The sequence below is a fragment of the Mesoplodon mirus genome (genome assembly GCF_964341445.2).
Source record: "Mesoplodon mirus genome assembly, chromosome: 3".
Taxonomy (NCBI): Eukaryota; Metazoa; Chordata; class Mammalia; order Artiodactyla; family Ziphiidae; genus Mesoplodon; species Mesoplodon mirus.
Window position 1 is genome coordinate 184,813,879 of NC_138978.1, and position 21,557 is coordinate 184,835,435.

Genomic DNA, 21,557 nt, shown 5'->3' on the forward strand with positions numbered 1-21,557 from the left:
TCCATTTCCCATTTCTTGGATCTCCCCACCGTCCAAGTTTATTTCTCACCGTGGACCCTAGTTTCCTTGTCTGTAAAATTCATGCCTATAACTGACCATCAGCTACTGTGACTTTTATGATTTTCCAGTAAACAAATAGGCCTAGGTGTGAGTGCGGAGTTCACATGCAGACATAGATGCTCCAGAAGGAGTCTTGAAATCCTATACATCTCACTAGTTAGCTACCAGGTAAGAGTGACTGAGTGTTTTATGAGATGGACAGCACTAATTGTTCCCTTTTCCTGTTTTCCCGCAATATTCCTTCCTGGACTTCGGATAAGAACAAGAACTGATCCTGCCCTGTCTGTTTGCCTTCTGGAAGATGGAAAGGTGAGCTGTCGTAGGACAGCCTTGCCTTAGCAGCAAACAGAGGAGGCAGGGACTTGGGTTTCTGAGGGTGCGACCCAGTGGCTGCTGAGACTGAGAACCATTATGACGAATGCTGTGTGTGGTTGATGTAACTCCAGAGAGACATTTCCCATGGTTCTTGCATGAAGACTATGCCTCTAGTTATAGGAATCACTTTTTTTTTTCCCCCAGAAGTGGTCATAATAGCTTTATCTACACTCCCTTGTCTTGTTCTTGTGGTGAGTGGCTAAGATGGTCCAATGTAGTTAAGCAGTTTCAGAAGTTATCTCTAACTTGATTTTCCCCCAGACCTGATTGGCGGAATGGGGGGGGGATCGAACCTCATTATTTTCTTGCATAACTTCCATGCAGCCTTCATTCTTAGCATGGTATGTTGACCTCTGAAACGCATCACATTTTCCTTGGAAAAACTTCATTCTTATTTAGCGCCCACATCATTCTTGGCACATAGTAGATACTCACTAAAGGTTGTGAACTGATTCTTTTTTTTTTTTTAACATCTTTACTGGAGTATAATTGCTTTACAATGGTGTGTTAGTTTCTGCTTTATAACAAAGTGAATCAGCTATACATATACATATATCCCCATGTCCCCTCCCTCTTGCATCTCCCTCCCACCCTTCCTATCCCATCCCTCTAGGTGGTCACAGAGCACCGAGCTGATCTCCCTGTGCTATGTGGCTGCTTCCCACTAGCTATCTATTTCACATTTGGTAGTGGATATATGTCCATACCTCTCTCTCATTTCATCACAGTTTACGCTTCCCCCTCCTGTGTCCTCAAGTCCATTTTCTACATCTGCGTCTTTATTCCTGTCCTGCTCCTAGGTTCTTCAGGACCTTTTTTTTTTTTAGATTCCATATATATGTGTTAGCATACGATATTTGTTTGTAGATACTCACTAAAGTTTGTGAACTGATTCATTTAAAGCTTTGCTATAAACAACTAGCATCACCTCTTAATCTCAGGTGCTAAGAAGTTAAGGAGCTCATTTTGGGTGATAGTGTGAGCTAATGTTGGTGAAAAATCAGTAAAAGTCAGAATGCATTATCAAAGTGTTTAAACAAATGTAACTCACAACAAATCCCCAAAGTTGAATATTCTTTTTTGTGAGAAGCCCAGGTAAGTATGGATTTATATTTCAAAACTGAGTGCAGATTTATGTTCAGATTTATTCCAAAAATTAAAATATTTTGTCCCACAAATTTATAGTAACACGTTGGATTTGCATAACACCTTAAACTTTTCAGAGGTTTTCATATTTATTTTCTCTTTTAGGTCTCAACATTCCTGTGCATTAGATAGTGTGGGCATTAATTAGTACCTGTATTTTAATTATTAGATAACTGAGACATAGCAAATTAATTAATGTGTATTAATTATATGTATTGATACAGTTAACTAATGACAAAAGCTAATTGGCCAGGAAGTTCTACCTACTATCTAGCTCCAGTTTTCCATGCTGTGAAATGAGTTACTTTCTCCTTATTAGAAGGCTCTAAACCTGTCTCAATGAAATAATAATCATCCTTTCTATGGTATAATAATATAAACAATCTAGTATTTTCTAAGTTGCTAGTGGTTTTGACTTTTCAACATTATTATCCTTTGTTCTTAGACATTTAAGGGAATGAGCTACTTTTTTTTTTCTTTTTGTTTTATCTTGGTCCCATCTTTGGTGTTGTGGGTTCAAATAGTCATCACAGATAGAGCATAGCACTTAACTGAGTATACAGTTGTTTAAGAAAATTAAAGCATTGAAAAAATAAAATCCTTAGAAGATAGTAGTTATAGGTGTGACGACAGTTGGCATATTTAATTGGCTGCTATAAAGTATTGTTATTGTATCTTTGCGGTTCAGCATTTTGTAGCTCAGAGGACAGAATTTAGATATAGAAAATTCAAGTTCAAGTTCCGGTTCTATCACAGTTCTATTTCCTCATTTGTAAAATGGAGAAAACACCTGTCTCACAAGACTGTCTTGAGAATCAATGTGTGACTATAACTTCTTTTCTCACTGTTAAAAAGAAAAAAAATCCCGATATCTTCTTGGGATATATGCAGTCATATCAATGTTTCTTAAGAACATTATCTTGAGAATTCACCATACTCTTTGAGAAGTGGCAGAATGGAGGACCATCTATGCCATCAGCTTCATGTCCTTGACTAACTGGTGTCTAGTGTCAGAGGTTTGGTATTTCAAGTAATGTCAGACACTTGTAAGCCAGACATAGAAAATTATTGTGATGAGGTTTATAACAACGTTTATAAAGAATAATGATGTCTATAGTTGACATAATGCCTTGCAGTTCATTCATTTATTCATTCAACAAACGTCTATTAAGTGACAAATTCAGGTAGCTAATATGAGTTCAGTATAGTACAGAGTGCTGAAGATACAAAGTCAAATAGGCTGTAGCCCATATCTTCAAGGAAAATGTTAATTAAAAAAAACTTTTTGGACGTAATTGTAGACTCACATGCAGTTGTATGAAATAATGCAGAGAAATGCTGTACTCTTCACCCAGTTTCTTTCAGTGCTAACCACTTGTGTAATTATAGTATACAATATCACAACCAGGAAGTTGACATTGATAGAGTCCACAGACCTTAGATCTTAAAAGTTGCACGTGCGTTTGTGCTTGTGTGTGTGAGTTCGTGTGTTTAGTTCTGTTACTGTATATGTAGATTCCTCTGTCCAGCACCACAGTCAAGATCAAGAACAGTTCCATCATAAGGTGTTCATTTGTTTTGATATTATACTTTATAAGAAATTATACTTCGTCAAAGAGATTTTAGGTTGACCGATTCTCATGTATTATTTATGGATCTCTGGGGTTGCAAAAACCTCTTTTGATAATGCTTATAATATCTATCTCCTCTTTTTCTCATTTTCTTTGCTACCATCTTACTGCAGGTTTTTCTCAACGTTTATCTTGCTGGATATAGAATAGCTTCCTAGTTGGACTTTAAACACTGTGAGTTCAGAGGTCTGGTCTATTTTATCAGGTTATGTGCCTGAAACATAATAGGGATGAATGAGTGAGTACATGGACAGTGCTGCACTCAAAAGTGTGTTTAATGAAGGCACAAATCGGGTTATGTCTTTTCTCCTTAGAAATCTTCAGTAGCTTCCCATCTACAAAATAACATCTAATCTGCATACAATAGTAGTATTTCAAACCTTCCACAGTGTGGCCCCAAACTACTTTCTGAACCCATAGCAAATTCCAGATCCCCTATAGCGTTCTGCAAAGCTACCCCCTCCTTCATTCTCTGAGCCTCCCCTGCATTCGCCCACTTCTGGGTCATCCTCTTTCATCCTAAAATGGCCTTTCTCATTCTTGCTCATTGATACCCTTCTGAACTCAGTGCCACCTTTGCAAATAATTTTTATTCACTCTTCCTATACTATGAGATACAGTTCCCATTTAACAGATTCAGCAACTGAGGTTTGTAAATAACATGTCAGCGCCCACAGTTAGTTGGCGCTAACTAAGTAATAACAATGTTGGTGAACTCAAAGCCAGGGCATCTAATTACAACTCTTATAATCATTTACTAGTTCACCCTGTAGCTTGTTTTGTTTTGTTTAAATCAGATCTCTTAGCAGGTTTACTTTGACCTAAGGAGATATAAAAACAGCTTTTCTGTGTTTAATGCTGTAGCTCACAGATTCTCAAGATTGTGTGAACAACAGTCTAATTTAGAAAATGTGTGCCCCAGTGTTTAAAGTTCACCGATTTTTGCGGATGTGAATTCATGGTTTCTTCCTTCATTCACCAGCCCGGGCACAGGGTTAAATTTAGGAAGAGAAAACGACACATAGTCCTCCTCAAGTGGAGGGTCGCTAGTATAAGTATACACAGGAAAGACAGTGTGTTAAGTGCAGTTGTAGAAATAGGCTCACGGAATTATGGGAATATCTAGGGAAAGAGGTGTCAGGAAAGACTCGCTGGACATGTGATAAGTCAGCTGTGGTTTTACTAATGAATAGGAAATGGCTTGTTGTTAGGGGGACAGGGAAAGCGAGATGCATTCCAGAGAGAAGGGAAAGCTGGTTGACAGGAGGAATTACAAGTTGGCAAGCATTGCATATATACGAGGTACAAGGCGGGGAGAAGTGAGATTTGGGGTCAGAGAGGATGGCCAGCCAGTGAGGGCAAGGTCTGGACTCCTTGGCTAAGGGGCTTGGTTGTCGACCTTTAGAGTGTGTGGAGCCATTGAAAGAGAGAGATTGTAAGCTTGGCTAGATTTGTCTTCAGGAGTGTACACAGTTTTATTATTCTGCTGCAGAATCCTCTTTTCAGGAAAACATGAATTAGCTATATAATCATGTCATCTCTCCTTAGCGAAGTACTAAATGCTGTAACCTTCATGTGTATGAAAGTTAAAGGAGGGAAAGAAATGTGCTCTGTGATTTATTTCCTTTCCTGCTAAGGAATGCCATCCCTGTCTTCCTACTTGAGAAGCAGCTGGTAAATTGGTGATGAAATAATTTTTAAGTTGATTTAAGTTACTCTGCAAGTTTTCTTTCCTGGAAGCTCCTTTAGAATTATACGTTTCTTTTGAAATGTACCAACTCAGGTTTTATATATTGTACTTTTCCCCTGACACATTTTTATTGGGTTTATACTGATATCTAAACCATATTTTTAAAAATCAGGTGACTCTCCTCTTTTTCTGATTTCCACATTTTAAATCCTGTTTCTGTATTCTATCTCCCATAATATCTACATCCTTATTCCAAACACAAAACCAAAACAAACCAAAAAAGTTTAAAAGCCCACTGTGAATTACTTACAATGACACATGACCACATCGCTGCTCACATATTGCCTATTTACTAAAGCCATTCTATCATGCGCCATGTTTGGATGAAGAAAATGAGGAATGAAGTCAGGTTTGCTTTCTTTGCTTCCCAAATATGCACATGGATGCACAGAATTATTTGGTGTTTACAGTAACACATATTTCATGTTTTTAAAAACAGAATACAGAGGGGTGTTTATCATTCAGATCAGTAGAATATTATTTACTATGGGCCTAATCTTGATTTCATCCTTTGTCCCGTTAATAGGTTAGAAAAAGATCTGGCCTCAGAGATGGAAAGCTGGAATTTGGACTGAGTTCTGCCTCTAATTCTGGGTGTCCTTGAATAAGTCATTTGTCTCTCTTCCCTGATCCCCTGGGTCCTTGTGTGTAAATCAGAAGTACAGCTAGATGTTGATGAAGAATTTTCTAGGTCTGGCTGTTTAAGACCTGGTACAAGGCATAGGAATCGATAGAAACTTCTAGTAATATAAAGTTATTATGTTTAACTTTTGGGGGGGGGGCCGCATCGAGTGGCTTGTGGAATCTTAGTTCCCTGACCAGGGATTGAACCCAGGCCCTCAGCAGTGAAAGTGCAGAGTCCTAATCACTGGACCGCCAGGGAACTCCCATTATGTTTAAACTTATTGTTCAAAATTTTCTCTTTAGATCAATTTTATCAATAAAATTTACGTATAACAAAACACATATTTTCCATGCATGGTTAGATGAGTTTTGACAAAAGTGATTCATATAACACATGCAAAAATATGGTTTAGACATAAGTATAAACGAAGTAGAAAGCGTTAGGGCTTCCCTGGTGGCGCAGTGGTTGAGAGTCTGCCTGCCGATGCAGGGGACACGGGTTCGTGCCCTGGTCGGGGAAGATCCCACTTGCCGCGGAGCGGCTGGGCCCGTGAGCCATGGCCGCTGAGCCTGCGCGTCTGGAGCCTGTGGTCCGCAACGGGAGAGGCCACAACAGTGAGAGGCCCGCGTACCGCAAAAAAAAAAAAAAAAAAAGTGTTAGGGGGAAAAATTTCCTTAATGTCCCCCTCTAGCCATTCCCCACCCCTTGGTCCAGACAACCACTGGTGACTTCTGTCCCTACAGATTAGTTTTGCCTGTTTTAGATCTTCACATAAACAGAATCTTGGAGTAAGTACTGTTTTGTATCTACCTAGTTTTTGCTCATCAGGGTATCTCTGATATTGTATGTGGACGATCACAGTTTGTTTCATTTTTATTGTTGACCAGGATATATATATATATATATATACACACACACACACAAACATATATACATACATATATATAATTTTATAATTCCATTATATTATAACAATTTGTTTTTCTATTCATCAGTGATGGATATTTGATTTGTTTTCAGCTTAGGGCCATTATGAATAAGCGATGATACACATTTGTGTATCATTCTTTTTGTAGGCATATGTTTTCATTCTTAGTAAATATCTAAGAGTGAATTGTTGTGACCTAGTAAGTATCCGTTTAATTTCATAAGAAACTTCCAAACTGTTTTTCTAAAAATGTTGGACCATTTTATACCCTGCCAGCAATGTATGCGAGTTCTGGTTGCTCCACACCCTTACCAGCATTTGGTGTTGTCAGTCTTGGGAATGTTAGCCATTTTTAGGAGTGTAAAGAAAACAAAATTTTCTCTTTAATTTGCAATTGTAATAGAAACTCTAAAAATTATACAGTGCAAATGACTGTGTATGATTTAGGGATATCAGAATTGGCATATTGCTTAATGAATATTGAAAATATTGTGTTATTTTATATTTTACCATTTTTAGAATCTCTAATCACTGATAGGTGTGTATGACACCCACTGATGTTTCTATAGGACAAGTATATATATATATATATATATATATGCGCATGTGTGTGTATAAGCATATTTATTCTTGTCTCCAGTTTTCTTCTTTGTTACAATGTCCTGAACGATTTATCTTCTTTCATAATCTACCATGTCTCTTAAAAAGCAGGCTCTTATTATTGCTAATAGTTGAAAATATCTGTCTACCTCGTTAATCAGAGGATTATATCAGTAAAATGAGAGATTCTTTCCTGAAAATGTACATCTTTATATAACAGATTTAGTATTTTTAAAATTGGGTATAAAGATACTACCAGTTCGGTGATGGACTTTACAAGTTAAAGTCTTTTCTACAAAAAATGTATTTATGGGTGATAATCATGTCTATCATGAAAATAGATATTTTGATCATAACCTCTCCAGTGATTTACTGACATTGAGGGGTTGATATCCTGTAACCTGGCTAGTGTTCTTTCTACGTGACTGGGTTAGAGATCAAAAGGGTAATGTTTCTAATGTTCATGGAAGAATTAGGTAGTAAGCTAGTTGACTAAACGTGTAATCAAAACTTCTCATCCTAGGATTCAAACAATGGCTTTTCTCATTTTGTAATGTATGCCTGTGGATCTTTATGTACTATTGCCTTTAGAGATAACAAATTTTCACAGAGTTAGAAAGCAATAAAATACCCTTAACAGTAAATCTTTACTGAGTGTAGTTTAATCTTTCTCTGATGCAGAAAGCACTTTATAATTTTATAGCTCCACAGCCTCATTATTGTGAATGCCAGTTATTATATTGGCTAAGAGCAGAAGTGATGTTGAATCAAAACTATGTGCTAATAGAATCTCGGACTGGGAGAGGTGGATGTGTGTTTACCCTTATACATCCCTTTATTTTAAATTATATATGATTTTTTTCCATTCTCATTTCCTCCTAGGTTTCCCCCCAGCTTCCCCTCCCCGCCCCGCCCAGGCTTCTCTACTTTTTCTGAATTTATACATCACTCTTAGTTTCCTTAACAAAAATACAGTTTCAGGCTCTCTCTATGTGAAAACCATGACAAAGTGATTTTATAGCCAGTTCTGAAAGTGACTAAACTTGACAATTGTATTTTATGACAACCTCTGCTTTCATGTCCCCGGCCTACTTTTATATCAGCATTTTTTTTTACCCCAAATATGAACAATTTTATATCTCCACATTGGTTGAAAACAAATCCCTTTACCAGAAAGACATTTTAATGCAGAAGCGCATGCTTCACTTAAGTCACCAGAGCCTTTACACCTTAACTCTGTAATATTCAATTTCTCACTCACCAAGAACCAAAGACTTTTTTTTTTTTTTTTTTTGGTGGTTTGTGTTCCTAGGGGTTGGGGAAGAATTAGTATTATGGAACTAAACCAGATTAGGGGGGAATGTGAATTAGATTTGGTAACAGATGGTGCTGTGGAAATTAAAGGTTCTTTGCGAATGGAAGCGACAGCAGCTTGTTTCTGTTCTCTCAGTCCCTCCCTTCGTGCACTTGATAGACGGGTATAAATCACAACAATCCTGTCTTGACAGCCAATTTCGAGAATTTGATCTGGTTAAAGACATGACTTTCGTGCTCCACTCCCCCAAACCTGCTTCTACTTTATTTTTTACGCAGCACCTCGTCATATTTAGAAAAGCAGACTCACCTGCCTCTCCTTAATGAAATTTTTCTTAATTACAGTTTTAGCTCTTTAGTGTTAATTAATTTTCCATTCAGCCTGAATTTTCATAATATCTCTGAGGGATTTTTCCTTCTCTTTTTTTTCCCACCGTTTTTACTCATGCCTATGCTTTTGTTGTTTCTAAAGACGCTTTTCACTGTCAGAAGTTCTTATCAGAGGCACTATCTGAGAATCCTAATTACCAAAATCATTATTTGGAAAGAGAAAGGCTTTCACAGGAAGTAGTAAAGTTATCAAATCAGAAAAAATTTTAGAGGTGTCGGAAGCAGTCACCCAAAGAGCAGTTATTTCAACAAAATTGCACGAAAAGGTGAGTGACAAGCCTTTTTTTTATTTTTTTCTTTTTGGCTGATAAGAGCTGCAGAAATGTCTGCTCCATCAGCTAAAATAAACCCCACCAAGTAAAAACATGTGACCACAATGTGGCCGAACCAGTTTGCGTCTGTATTGACCTAGTGGATCTAGGAAATGTGAATTAAAGTTCAGAGAATCTAAATGAGAGACTAGAAATTCCGAACACATTGGGTGGACTCTTTACAGCCAGGCCCTCAGGTCTGACCAGCTCGGGAGAAAAGAACTCAAGTTGCCTCTGACACATCCACGTGGCATTTGTGCACACAACCTATCAAGGAAAAGGAAATAGAAGAGCGGAGGAAAAAAAATCACTCCAGAAACGAAGATTCTTTGAGCGAGCAACTAACAGTTGGTAGAAATGAAGCTTCCTACTGGCAGTCAAATCAAATGTAGTAACAACTCAAGGACTCCCCGCTGCTTGCTGACAGCGTGGTGTCACACACTGGGACAAACATTCACTTAAACACTGATTGCAGAGGATTGCCCATTCCGCCAACGCCTCCCACCAAAAACGTAATGAGCAAAAAAGAACCATTTCTAGGAAAATAACAAGAGTTCTGCTCCCTGGATCCCACCAGATGATCATGGCACTATTTGGCCCTTGGTCACCCGCTGGGAAGGATTCCTCAGTTGACTGTAGTTGCTGTGGTTGCGTTGTTATGTAGCAGGTTGTTGGCTACGTACTTTTTCTTTCTCCGGAAGCACGTACATGCGCGTACGCGCGCGTGAACGCACACACACACACACACACACATACATACACACACACGTGCACTGCCCTAACCATGAGGCTTGGCTAAGTGCCGTAGCAGCCGAGGAAACAAAAGGAAGTTCGGGAAGTGTGCTTTCATGCAATAGCCCTTGCGCTCAGTCTCATCTGAGTCACAAGCCAGCATGGGGTTTTATTTGAGTAAAATCTTGGGTTGGCCAAAATGTTCGTTTGGGTTTTTTCAGGCCAACCCAGTATATATATATTTTTTAATGGCAGCAGTTATTTTAGAAATCACGTGGGCGCATCCTGCCATTTGACAAGGGAGGATGAGGGTCAGAGTGCGGTAGAGACCTGCCTCCGGTCACACAGCACTGGGTCCCCAGCTAGAACCACAGTGTTCCTCCCTCTAGCGCTGTAAGAAGACACAGTTTGCCGAGAAATGAAAGAGAAGACAGACAAGGTGTGGGAACCCTGGTGTCCTACATTGTTTTTTTGTTTTTTTGTTTTTTTTGCTGTACGCGGGCTTCTCACTGTTGTGGCCTCTCCCGTTGCGGAGCACAGGCTCCGGATGCGCAGGCTCAGCAGCCATGGCTCATGGGCCCAGCCGCTCCGCGGCACATGGGATCTTCCTGGACTGGGGCACGAACCCGTGTCCCCTGCATCAGCAGGCGGACTCTCAACCACTGCGCCACCAGGGAAGCCCTGTCCTACATTTTTTAATCAGTTTTTCAGAATTGAGACTAAGATTCAGAAATTTTTCTCTGCACGTTTATCTTTGGACCTTTGAATGACAAACCACAAGCGAGTCCTTCCAATCTGAAATCCTGGCCTCTCGGTGGCTTCCATTGTCTTCGCTGGATGGTGTCTCACTGCTGAATAATCTCTTTTACAAACCCATAATGCTGCAGAACAAATCCTTCGTCATTTCCATGGCTTGAATTAAATATATGTGTATATATATGTTATTTTTCATTGCCTGCAAGTAGTGGCTTGGGTGTTTAAGCTTCACCTTCTCTTCAGGCAACTAGCTCAATGAAATGTTTTCTTTTAGAGAAAGAAGACAGAGGAAGGAGTCTTAGGATTAATAATTAGCTGATTTCCCCTCCTCCACCCCCCCCACTCTTCTACTCAGCTGAACAACACCTAATACCAACAGAATATCATGGTAACCTCTGCTATCATAGATCACCCCCAGACCAGCTGCTTTTGCATCCAGATGTTAACTACTGCAAACTAAGCTATTAAGTTAAAAGTATAAATATAGTTTAACCGCTGTCCAACAGGGGAAGATATGGTTTATTATCTGCGGTGGTACTATGAATCTCCCTCTAACATAGAAATGTTCCAAAATGCTCGAAGCAACCTTTATTTCAATGGTGATTCCTCCTCAGCATCTCAGCTTTCTCACCACTGTGATCCACCCAGTTTCCGGGAATGTTTCAGAGTTCCATTCCAGAGGAACTGGCCTATCTCTATGGAGGCAGCTGGCTTATTGGTCATTGTAATTGCTTTTGCAAAACATTTTCTTAATGAGTAAAGGGTGACATCAGTATTATGATCTCAATATCCTTACATCAACTCTTGATAGCATTCTTATTTCCTCTTCCAGCATAGCAAAGAGAATAGGAAAGGGAGATTCAGGCAGCCTGAGATTTCAATGACTTGGGTTTGATTTGTGAACTCCGTCACTGGAGTGTGTGTGTAAAGAATCTATATTCGATTTTTAATTTGTAAAGATCAGTGCATAGATTTTCTATGAGTTGAATGTCTGTTTATTTCTCCTCTAGTGAGATGCCTTTGGAAGGTCTTCATTTAGCTGTCAGTCCCCCTGCTGTTGTGTCGGCTTTTTCTCTTCGGTGTGCTCCTTGACTGCTTGAAAACAGAATTGTCTGAACACAAGCAAACTTTATTGATCCATATTTCTGTTTGAAAGACCGGAGATTTGTAGAAGGAGGAGACTATTTCTTTTCTCTAGAAAGCTTACTGCAGAGGAGGTCTGCTCATGGCATCGTAAATCTCTAAGACCGAATAAATGTTACATTCAGCATATATCATAAGCTTCATTTTGATGATTTATCTTAGGTAGTTTTTTACCCCATACTAACCTTTTTTATTTCTGGCAGGGTCCCCACCTTGTGCCCAGGGCTGTTTCACTCTACCCTGGAGATACTGATCCAGGCATTTCCTACATCAAGATGTAGAGTACGCGACTCTAAAGCCCTTCTGGGCCTCTGGCTTTTGGTCCCAGGGGAGTAACTTGTGTAAGGAAAGAACTCTCCTTAGGGATTGGAGATCAAATGCTTGTTTTGCATCTCTTGTGCATCTGAGTTGTTGACTAGACAGTTCTTGACGTTGTCTTCTAATATCCATAGGTGTCCTGGACTCGGGCAGTTGTGAGGATATAGTTAATTAAGCTGCATTAGGGCAAATATACACACTTGTTAAAACACTTAATTTGCCTCAGTAATATTGATTACATGGCAGAAGTTTGTTTAAACTGAATGGTATTTTTTTCCCCTACTGCTACGGTCCTTGAATGCAATCTGTATAATAGCTAATAGCCATCATCACTTAAATATCATGTTAGTTGTAAAGTAATGTCATAAGAATTGATTTGGACTTGGCAGTGGAGGAGAGCTCTCCCTTCAAAGCCAATGGAGGTGATTAGCCAGAGTTTTAAGCAGCATCATGGTTCATATAAACTGTGTATATTTTATAGACTTATAGCTGCTCTATATTACATGAGAGCCCATTATATTAAAGAAAAGCTCAGACAGTTAATTATGCAAAACATCATGTATGCAATTACCCAGCATTATTATGCATTTAACAGTCTTATTGATTTGCCAGTAGCTCGCTTACTGTATTTAGAGCTATCAACAAAGGATGCGCACCCCCAGATTGACATAGGTCCAAGAAAACAAGCTAAGGAAGAATTACATTAGTAAGCGCTCCTGCATCAGACCAAATCCTTCAATACAGAAACTGTCAACAGCTGTAATGAACAAACACATTGTGATATCACAGGACCATTTCTTTTCCCATTAATAAAGTTCATCAACCAGGAAGCATCAGAAATCACCTGGTAATGCAAACTGAAGCAACTGCAATTTCCAACATCTAAAATAGTCTGGATGACTTAACAAGGCGCTGGGCAGTGGCCTCTGGCTGGAATGGCACAGTGAGACAGGATGCAGGCACTTTCTAACCCATACACTTAGAACACCCCCAGTGTGAACAGTGCACTTCTCTTTGCTGAAAAGGAATGGAATCCATTTCCCTTCCTCTGTTTTAGGGACAACAGCAGGAGGAAAGGCACAAGGTTTTATAGGTCTTTCTCTATATCCGATTGGATGGCCAACCATTCTGGATTTTCTGGACTAAGGAAGTCCCAGGACATGAGATTTCAGTGATTCAATCAGGATAGTCGACCAACCTCATTTCAGAGCAAAATTGAACACTGGAGCCCTAAAAGCAGATAGGGTTTCAGCAAGGTCCTTCCTGGTCATGGTTTAGCCCTAGGTATGAAGTTATATTCCTGGGGTGCTTTCAACGACTGGCCAGAAATGAGTTCCAAGGCTTCTGTTTTTATTTGTCCTAAACTTCTTTGCTTAGTGTAGCACGCGTGGCCCTGGACAGAATTGGGAAAGCGTTCAGCTTAGATAGAGGCTCCAATTTGTTACTTGAAGGAGCTGGTCCCTGGTTCCCAAACAACTTAGCTACATCTCTTGTCAACAACTCAAGCATCAGCTTTGTGGGGAGATGTTTGCTTACTCTGGTTTTTGACAGAGTAAGTTGCAAAGAGTCTTTTAGACTAAACGCACCAGTTATTTGTTCAAAGAATCAAGAAGTGGCATCACTAAATCATTGTGATCGTGTTATGCAGACCTCTGTTCCATTAGATGGGCCTCCACGTTTATTAAAGAAGACCTAAAATAATATCTAAGTGTGTGTGCATATGGGTGCATGTGTTTTAATCTTTCTGGCGTGTGGGTCAGGATTTACAATTCCTTCTTTACAATTAATGGTCTCCTTCTGTTAGGTTAACCAGGCAGACCTGAAGATATTTCTTATTAAAAGAAAAAATCCTCTCTCTTCCTTCCCCAACTAAGCCAGTGTACCTTAATGCAATGATGATATGTTAGACCCAGCAGTTGTCAAAGCAGCGTATTACTGTGATGCCATAATGACACCCTGTCTCTGTAAAGTAGTCATGTTTTCTCAAATCACACGTTGCACCGTTGATTTCTGACATGACACTTCATTCGGTTGCTTTCTCTTTCTTCAGCATCACCATTCTTTGACAATAGCAGCTGGTGCCCATTTTGTTACTAAGTGATTCACATTTTGCCACTTTATGAGAGTGCAATTAGTTGAAGCAGGAGAGAAAAAAAAAAAAGCTCATTGTAAAGTGGCGTGCTTGGAGTTGTAACTCAGACTGCCAGCGGAGCTGCTGGGGTCATGAGCTTTGAAGCCTGGGCCTCGGGGAGCTGCTGCCTTAGTCTTGGAGGTTTTCTTCTAAAAGCATTAAAACAGAACCCAAAACCTATAGGCTAATAAAAGCTTCTTATTTTTTTGAAAAAAAAAACTTAAATATTCAATCTGGTGATTTCGGCAGGTAGAAAACCCACCAATCCTTATAGCTTCATTCCTGTTTTGGATAGGTTAAGTCATGAGCAATAGGACTTTTGATAACCTTCCTTTCCAGCCCTGAAGTTCTCTGATTCAGTGAGAGAACTAAGGATTCTGTCTTCTTATTTCTCTCTCTCTCTCTCTTCTCATATTTGTAAACTCGCAGGTTTGCTGGCTCCATTGTTGTTATGTAAAAATTTGAGATATAAATTGATAAAGTGTTTGGAATTTATAATGATGATGGGTACCTTTTCTTGCCCTTAAGGATGACAAGGAAGAAAATAAACTAGTGAGTTGTTGAGTTGTCATTTATTTAGCCTATTTAGGTGTCTGTCACTGAAATAGGTATAATAGAATTTCAAAAAATCTTGCCTTGGTGTTAAAATCAGGAAGGCCAAAGTAGACCTGTGCACATGTGTTGCTTTAATGCACCACTTTTTTTAGGAGGGAAATAAAGTAGCAAATGAACTCAAGTTTGGTATAAAATTCAAAAGATGAAATGCAGCTGCTTATTCCGAGCTTTTATTGGGTTGGGCCAAAACGTTTGTTCGGGTTTAGGTAAAACTAAAAGACATTTTATTTATTTATTTATTTTTTTGCGGTACACGGGCCTCTCACTGTTGTGGCCTCTCCCGCTGTGGAGCACAGGCTCCGGACGCGCAGGCTCAGCAGCCATGGCTCACGGGCCCAGCCGCTCCACGGCATGTGGGCTCTTCCCGGACCGAGGCACGAACCCGCGTCCCCTGCATCGGCAGGCGGACTCTCAACCACTGCGCCACCAGGGAAGCCCTAAAAGACATATTTTTAACTTTCACGAAGAACTGTTGAACGACGTATTCACTAACCGAACGAACTTTTGGGGCAACCCAATAGTTTGGTGAAAGGATTAATGATATTTAATCATATATAAGCCTATGGAACATAGGCTTAAGTCCCTTCTGGGAAATGTAGACCACTCTGGACACCTACACATTGCCCAGAAATTCACAGCAATTCACTCACAGTCACACATTTACCTGGATCTAGGTAGCCTCTCTGAAAACAAGCTTGATAATTATAATATAAATGGAATATTAACTTACAGATTATCTTGTTTTCCCCTCCAGCAGCAACTTTAATTGATTCTTATTCTTTTTGTCTGTCACTTTCTCCCTATACATGAACACCTGTATATACAGTTAATCAACTGTCAAAAATTACATTTTTAAATAGTCCAGCAACCAAGAAGCTTTATTTGCCTGATCATTAGTATCTAACACCAAAGATAAATTTTACTCTTGCTAACCCTTAGGCAAGGCTGGGCAAGAAGTTCCTATGTTGAAGCAGGGTCATCAGAATTTATATATAAAGGTGTATATATGTATATATGTATAATATATATAATAGAACATATATAGAGTATATATAGAATACAGAAGACTGTACCTCAAACTGTATTGAAAATACTCTAAAGCACTGCAATGTCTCTGGCCTCTGGAAGGCTGTTATATCCCTCAAATTTAGTTTCTTATAAGGAAAATAAATGTTATTTTTGACATGGTTATTTCTCCCTCCAGTTTATTCTCAGGGTGTTCACTCAGAGAAGATTTTTAGAAAGTTGCTTCTCTTTTTCCCTTGTGTCTCCCATCATTTCTCTTAAAATAATAAAATAAAAGCAACTCTACGTAGCCTTTAAAATAAATATTTCCCACATTTTTCCAACACATGTTATTTCTATTCATAATTCTTAACTAAATTAGGATTTTTATTAATCCGATGTGACCTAAAATTTCTGCATTAACAGCACAATGTGGAATTGGGCTTATTCTCTTTGGCTCCAGATAAAGCCATCATCTTGAAAATGGCTCTTTCTGACAAAAAGGTGTTCTTTTGAAATAAAGTCTTATTCACTACATTCCTCTTAGAGTTAATGTGAATTTTAGTGCCTCTAATTTTAGATTGAAGTGAAGTCTAGAATAAAACCCACCAGCTGACAATTGAATTTATAGATAGTTGTGAATATCTCAGGCTTGAATAATAGAGCTGTAGAATTTCAGAGACAGAGAGGGAGAAAATTAAGACCCACTGTAGTTTTAGGGTATAATGTAATGGTATCTAGGAAATGTTCAGTGTAATGGGCTAAGTAGTAATTAGGAGACAACTGTGTTCTTTCAGATTCTGTTTCCGTGTCTCTCCAGACCCTGGGGAGGGTGACTCAGTGGCGTAGCCTTGTAGCCAGCATGGTGGCTTCTTCAGCCACTTTTTCACTCATGGGTGAGTGTGAATGTCATAGAGCCTCTGTGTGTGCCAGCGCTACCCCTCTTTGCTTGGCTATTTAAAAAACATCAGTGAACACCTTGGGCTTCCCTGGTGGCGCAGTGGTTGAGAGTCCGCCTGCCGATGCAGGGGACACGGGTTCATGCCCCGGTCCGGGAAGATCCCACATGCCGCGGAGCGGCTGGGCCCGTGAGCCATGGCCGCTGAGCCTGCGCATCCGCAGCCTGTGCTCCACAACGGGAGAGGCCACAGCAGTGAGAGGCCTGAGTACCGCAAAAAAAAAAGAGAAAAAACAAAAAATACAAAACAAAACAAAACAAAAATCAGTGAACACCTTGAAAAACTCTCTGTTGGCTTCAGGACATTTCCGCACTGGACTTTGGAGTCAGCCCTGAGTTGAAATCCCGACTCTTCCACTTCCAAACTGTATGACTTTCAGGAAACTGTTTGATGTCTGAGGCTCTGTTTCCTAAAGAGTAATACCTCCCTCACAAGGTTGTCTTGGGGATTAAATGAGGTAATATTTGTAAAGTACTCAGGTCAATGCCTGACACGTAGTAAGCACTTGATAAATGGCAACTCTATTATTATTTCCACCAGGCAAAAAGGTATTCATTAAGGAAGTAGTTCATGTCTGAGAATAAACATGTAAAACCTACAGCACCGATCCAGCATGTTCACTTTCCTTTACAGCTACAATGGCCAGACTTGTGTAGGAGAAGAAATTGCTACTGTCCAAAGGCTTCCCTGACCGCTTGAACTTTCTGAATTTTCTTGCTTCCATCCAGATTATTGCAGAGTTAGGGGCTGAGATTTTCGAGGAGACAGCTGGCTGGAGACACCCAGTTTTTCAAAGACCTTAACAACATGCATTTGACACATAAACATTTGGTGACTTTGCAAATAACCCTTCCATAAATAGGAGGGTGATTCCTGGCCTTGTTTCTCAGTCAAGAGTTCTGCACATTTTAGAAGTCCATGAGAAGAAGCCCGAGGGAAAGAAAATTGGGATAAAATTGAACAGAGACAATCCAAGAAAAGAGAGAGAGAGAAAAGAGGGCCCAGGGAAAGCGTGGTCTGTTTTGTGATCAAGCAGCTCAAAGCAACTCTCCTTGGGAAAAAGAAAAAATGATTAAGAAATGGTGCCTCGCAGGCAGATGGCGAAAGAGTTAATTGTCACGGCTGTGAGAAATTCAGTGCCAGAGAGAGGAAAGGGGAGCAACCGTGTTTTAGTACCCTAATAACTTCTAACTGTAGTCTAAGATCATAATGTATGTGCGAGCAGTCCAGTAATTATAAGGTAATAAGTGAAGTGGTAGAGTAAGTGCTTTAAATTAAAAGGAATTTGCAGGGCTGCTGTAAGTCAGTGCCGACCCGCTTTCTTTCAAACGTTGACTTGAGGAAAAGTGCTTAGCCCAGGGTGCAAGCTGGGAGACAAGGAGAGCGATCTATTAATTACAGAGCTCATTAACAGTGACGGGGACAAGGCAGCAGATGCGGGAGGGAGCGGATGCCTGGTTCAGGCTGGAGGGGGATATTTTTTTCTTTCACTAGCTCTTGACGAAAGGACAACACAAGTGGGTGGGCGAAAGCAAGAAGATATTTTTGTGGATTTCTCCTTCCTGTTTGCTTTCTTCACATCCTGCGTTTGCTTTACTTTAGAAAGCAGCACAAAACTTCCAATGGGAAATCTGCTAGGTAGGAGGCAAATTCTTGCTCCGGATGCTTTGCTTTTGAGACCACCTTCTCGGAACCGTTCAGTGAACATTCGCTGATAGGAAATAACCATATTTTTCTTCGTTTGAAAGTAACAGAACAGTGGGGGAAGGGGGCACCCGGAGGAGAGCATGAAATTTGTGCAGTGATAAAATATCATTAGATTTATAGTGAAAGAGATAATTGCATCCCTTCCGTTATCCTGTGACTACTCCCCCAAATTTGAGTGAATGACCTTTACCCTGTGGGATTCCCATAAATCAACTTTGCACTGGGAAGCAATTATCTAAGTTTGTTTCTCAACTGTCACCTCTTGTTTCTATAGTGGGCTCTCAGAAGGCTCCTAGAGACTTTGCTAAAAGGGGTTTTGCACTATGGCGAACCGGAAAGAAAATAGGACCAATTATATCTTTTCATCTAATTACCTCTTCAGAAATTTAATCACTTACGGGTCTGACAAAGTGAGAGGGGCATTCTGTTTCTTCTAGATAAGAGAGAGAGTTTGTTAGATTAGATGCTTCATCGTATTTCCTTTTAGGAGGTATGATGTTAAAAGCCCAAAGGAAGGGGAGAAAAAGAGACCATCGCAAATCTCATTTTTTCAGGGCAAAATTTGATACATCCTTACTTTGCTGAATATGAAGTATCAGGTTTATGGATTTGCAGGTATACTGAAGGCTCAAATGGCTTTTAGTGATTCCTCTCTTCAACAGTGGCAAATCGCACATGCAGACACGGACACATGTAAACACATGTACATATTTATTAATCAATGCTAGTGATCATTTCACTGTTTTGTGGGCTCTAGGAAATAATCCTTAAATATTGGCTAGCATTTTATCCTTGATGTCTTTCTGTATCGCTAAATGTCTAGGAAATAGAGCAGTTTAATTAAAGAGGCAACGTGATTGAGGATATATTCCCTATGTGTCTTAGATCAATAAAAGACACAGTTATGCTTATGGAAGCGTGCTGACAAACAGTAATTACAGAGCTGAGGAATCGTCTGTTCCGTCTTGACAATAAAAGTTTAGTTCTGCTCATAACAAAATGACTGCAACGTCAGAAAACGGAAGAGAAAAGTAGAGTGAGGATACGGGTAATTTTAGAAGTGATACGGACTTTGCAAGTTACTCCTCTTCCGTGGATAAATTTAGAATCTAGAGAGTTGATTTAGATATTGACAGTGGGTCTCCAAGAGAAAGGTAAAATGAAAGGAACTGGATCAGTTAGAGCCTTTGTTTATGGCCTGTCTGGGCACTTTGATGTAACCCTGTCACGCCCTTATGCTGATTACCTTGTTGTAGAACAAGAGATATTGACTAGAGAATGATGTGTAGTCTCTAGTTCTTAGACAGCACTTTCAAAGAGCGATGTCTTTAACGTATGAATTCTTCTCTCTTTTTTTTTCTCCTCTCAATCTTTTTTTGCACTTTATTTTTTCACCTTCTCTTTGTTTCTACCTCTTTTGGTATCTGTGTTTGACACTCTCTCCTGTTTCTCTCTCTGTTTGCACCTCCCTAAACCTCAGGCTTCTCTGCAGAATGTCAAACAAAGATCGACACATTGATTCCAGCTGTTCGTCCTTCATCAAGACGGAACCCTCCAGCCCAGCCTCCCTGACGGACAGCGTCAACCACCACAGCCCAGGTGGCTCTTCAGACGCCAGCGGGAGCTACAGTTCAACCATGAATGGCCATCAGAACGGACTTGACTCGCCACCTCTCTACCCTTCTGCTCCTATCCTAGGAGGTAGTGGGCCTGTCCGGAAACTGTACGATGACTGCTCCAGCACCATTGTTGAAGATCCCCAGACCAAGTGCGAATACATGCTCAACTCGATGCCCAAGAGACTGTGTTTAGTGTGCGGTGACATCGCGTCTGGGTACCACTATGGGGTAGCATCCTGTGAAGCCTGCAAGGCATTCTTCAAGAGGACGATTCAAGGTGAGTGGGGGTTGCACCTGGTGTTATCCACCCTCCTCCAGCCTCATGTGATGGTTGGTTGGTTGGTTTTCATGGTTCTGGTCCTTGTGAGTCAAGTTGTACATTCTTCATTCTATCTTGAGTACAAACTAGAAATAGGTTAAAATTGAGAGTGGAGGATTTGTAGAATAGACTCCACCCCCCACCCCCGTATGCTCCCTATCAATTCCACATTTACTGTCAAGCTCTAAAGATGGAATGATAATAAGCTATGGGTGGAGTTTAAAAGAGCACAGCTGTGATTAGAGTAGTGGGGGTCTGGATAGCAACTGAACCGATGCGCACTGGATAAATAGTGCTTTTTTACCTCTTCTGTTCTTCGTATAGCTAAAATGATAAATGTTTTAGACCGGTGGTTTTCAATCGAGAGTGTGCATCAAACTTGCCTGGAGAGCTGGTGAAAATGCAGATCACCCACTCCCAGGGCTTCTGATTCATTACATCTGTCTCGGGTAGGGGGTCTGAAAATTTTTATTTCTAACAAATTTTCAGATGATGCTGATGTTGCTGGTTCAGGAACTACACTTTTGAGAATCACTTCTCTAAACAAATTTAATTTTCTACGCTCTTCCTTCTTTTCCTGTGGTTGGATGTACTTTCCCCACCTTTTTGATAAATTTGTATGAAAAAGCTTCCAAACTGTACCAAAATATAAAATATGCCTCCAACGTATGTAAGACATACCCAAACCTTTACAGATCTCCGGATTTATAAATAACAATATTATTTCCCACCGAAAAATGTAGGAAAACATGACTAAAATTTGTATGTGACCCTTTAAACTAGGAATCCACAAACACAAAACTCAGCTCCTTTTCAAAGCTATAGATCTATATCTTCCCGAAAATTATTTTTCACTTGTTTAGATCCTTTGTGATACACTTTTGAAGAAAATAGAGGAAGGAAAGGATCATTGTTTATTGAGGATCCCCAGCACACCCGTGATTCTATTCTGGTCTGCTCCGTGGTTTACAAAGTGTATCTTCTGGGAATGTCCTGGCGGTCCAGTGGTTAGGACTCCACGCTTTCACTGCTGAGGGACCAGGTTCACTCTCTAGTTGGGGAACTGAGATTCCACAAACCACGTAGCATGGCCAAAACAAAAAGACCCAAAATGTATCTTCTT

General features: G+C 40.0%; 1 protein-coding gene across 3 annotated transcripts in view; it reads left to right on the plus strand.

Moving 5' to 3' along the window:
• Positions 1-21,557, plus strand: part of ESRRG (estrogen related receptor gamma) — a gene marked incomplete at both ends in the record, with an annotated part of 217,715 nt that overhangs the window by 22,959 nt on the left and 173,199 nt on the right. For 2 of the 3 annotated variants that reach the window (XM_082613848.1, XM_082613849.1), the window contains one exon: positions 19,977-20,392. In XM_082613848.1, coding sequence (XP_082469974.1) covers positions 19,977-20,392 — 416 coding nt within the window. Of the gene's footprint in view, positions 1-19,976; positions 20,393-21,557 lie in introns of those variants that run through there. The other variant, XM_082613850.1, reaches the window with a different exon arrangement.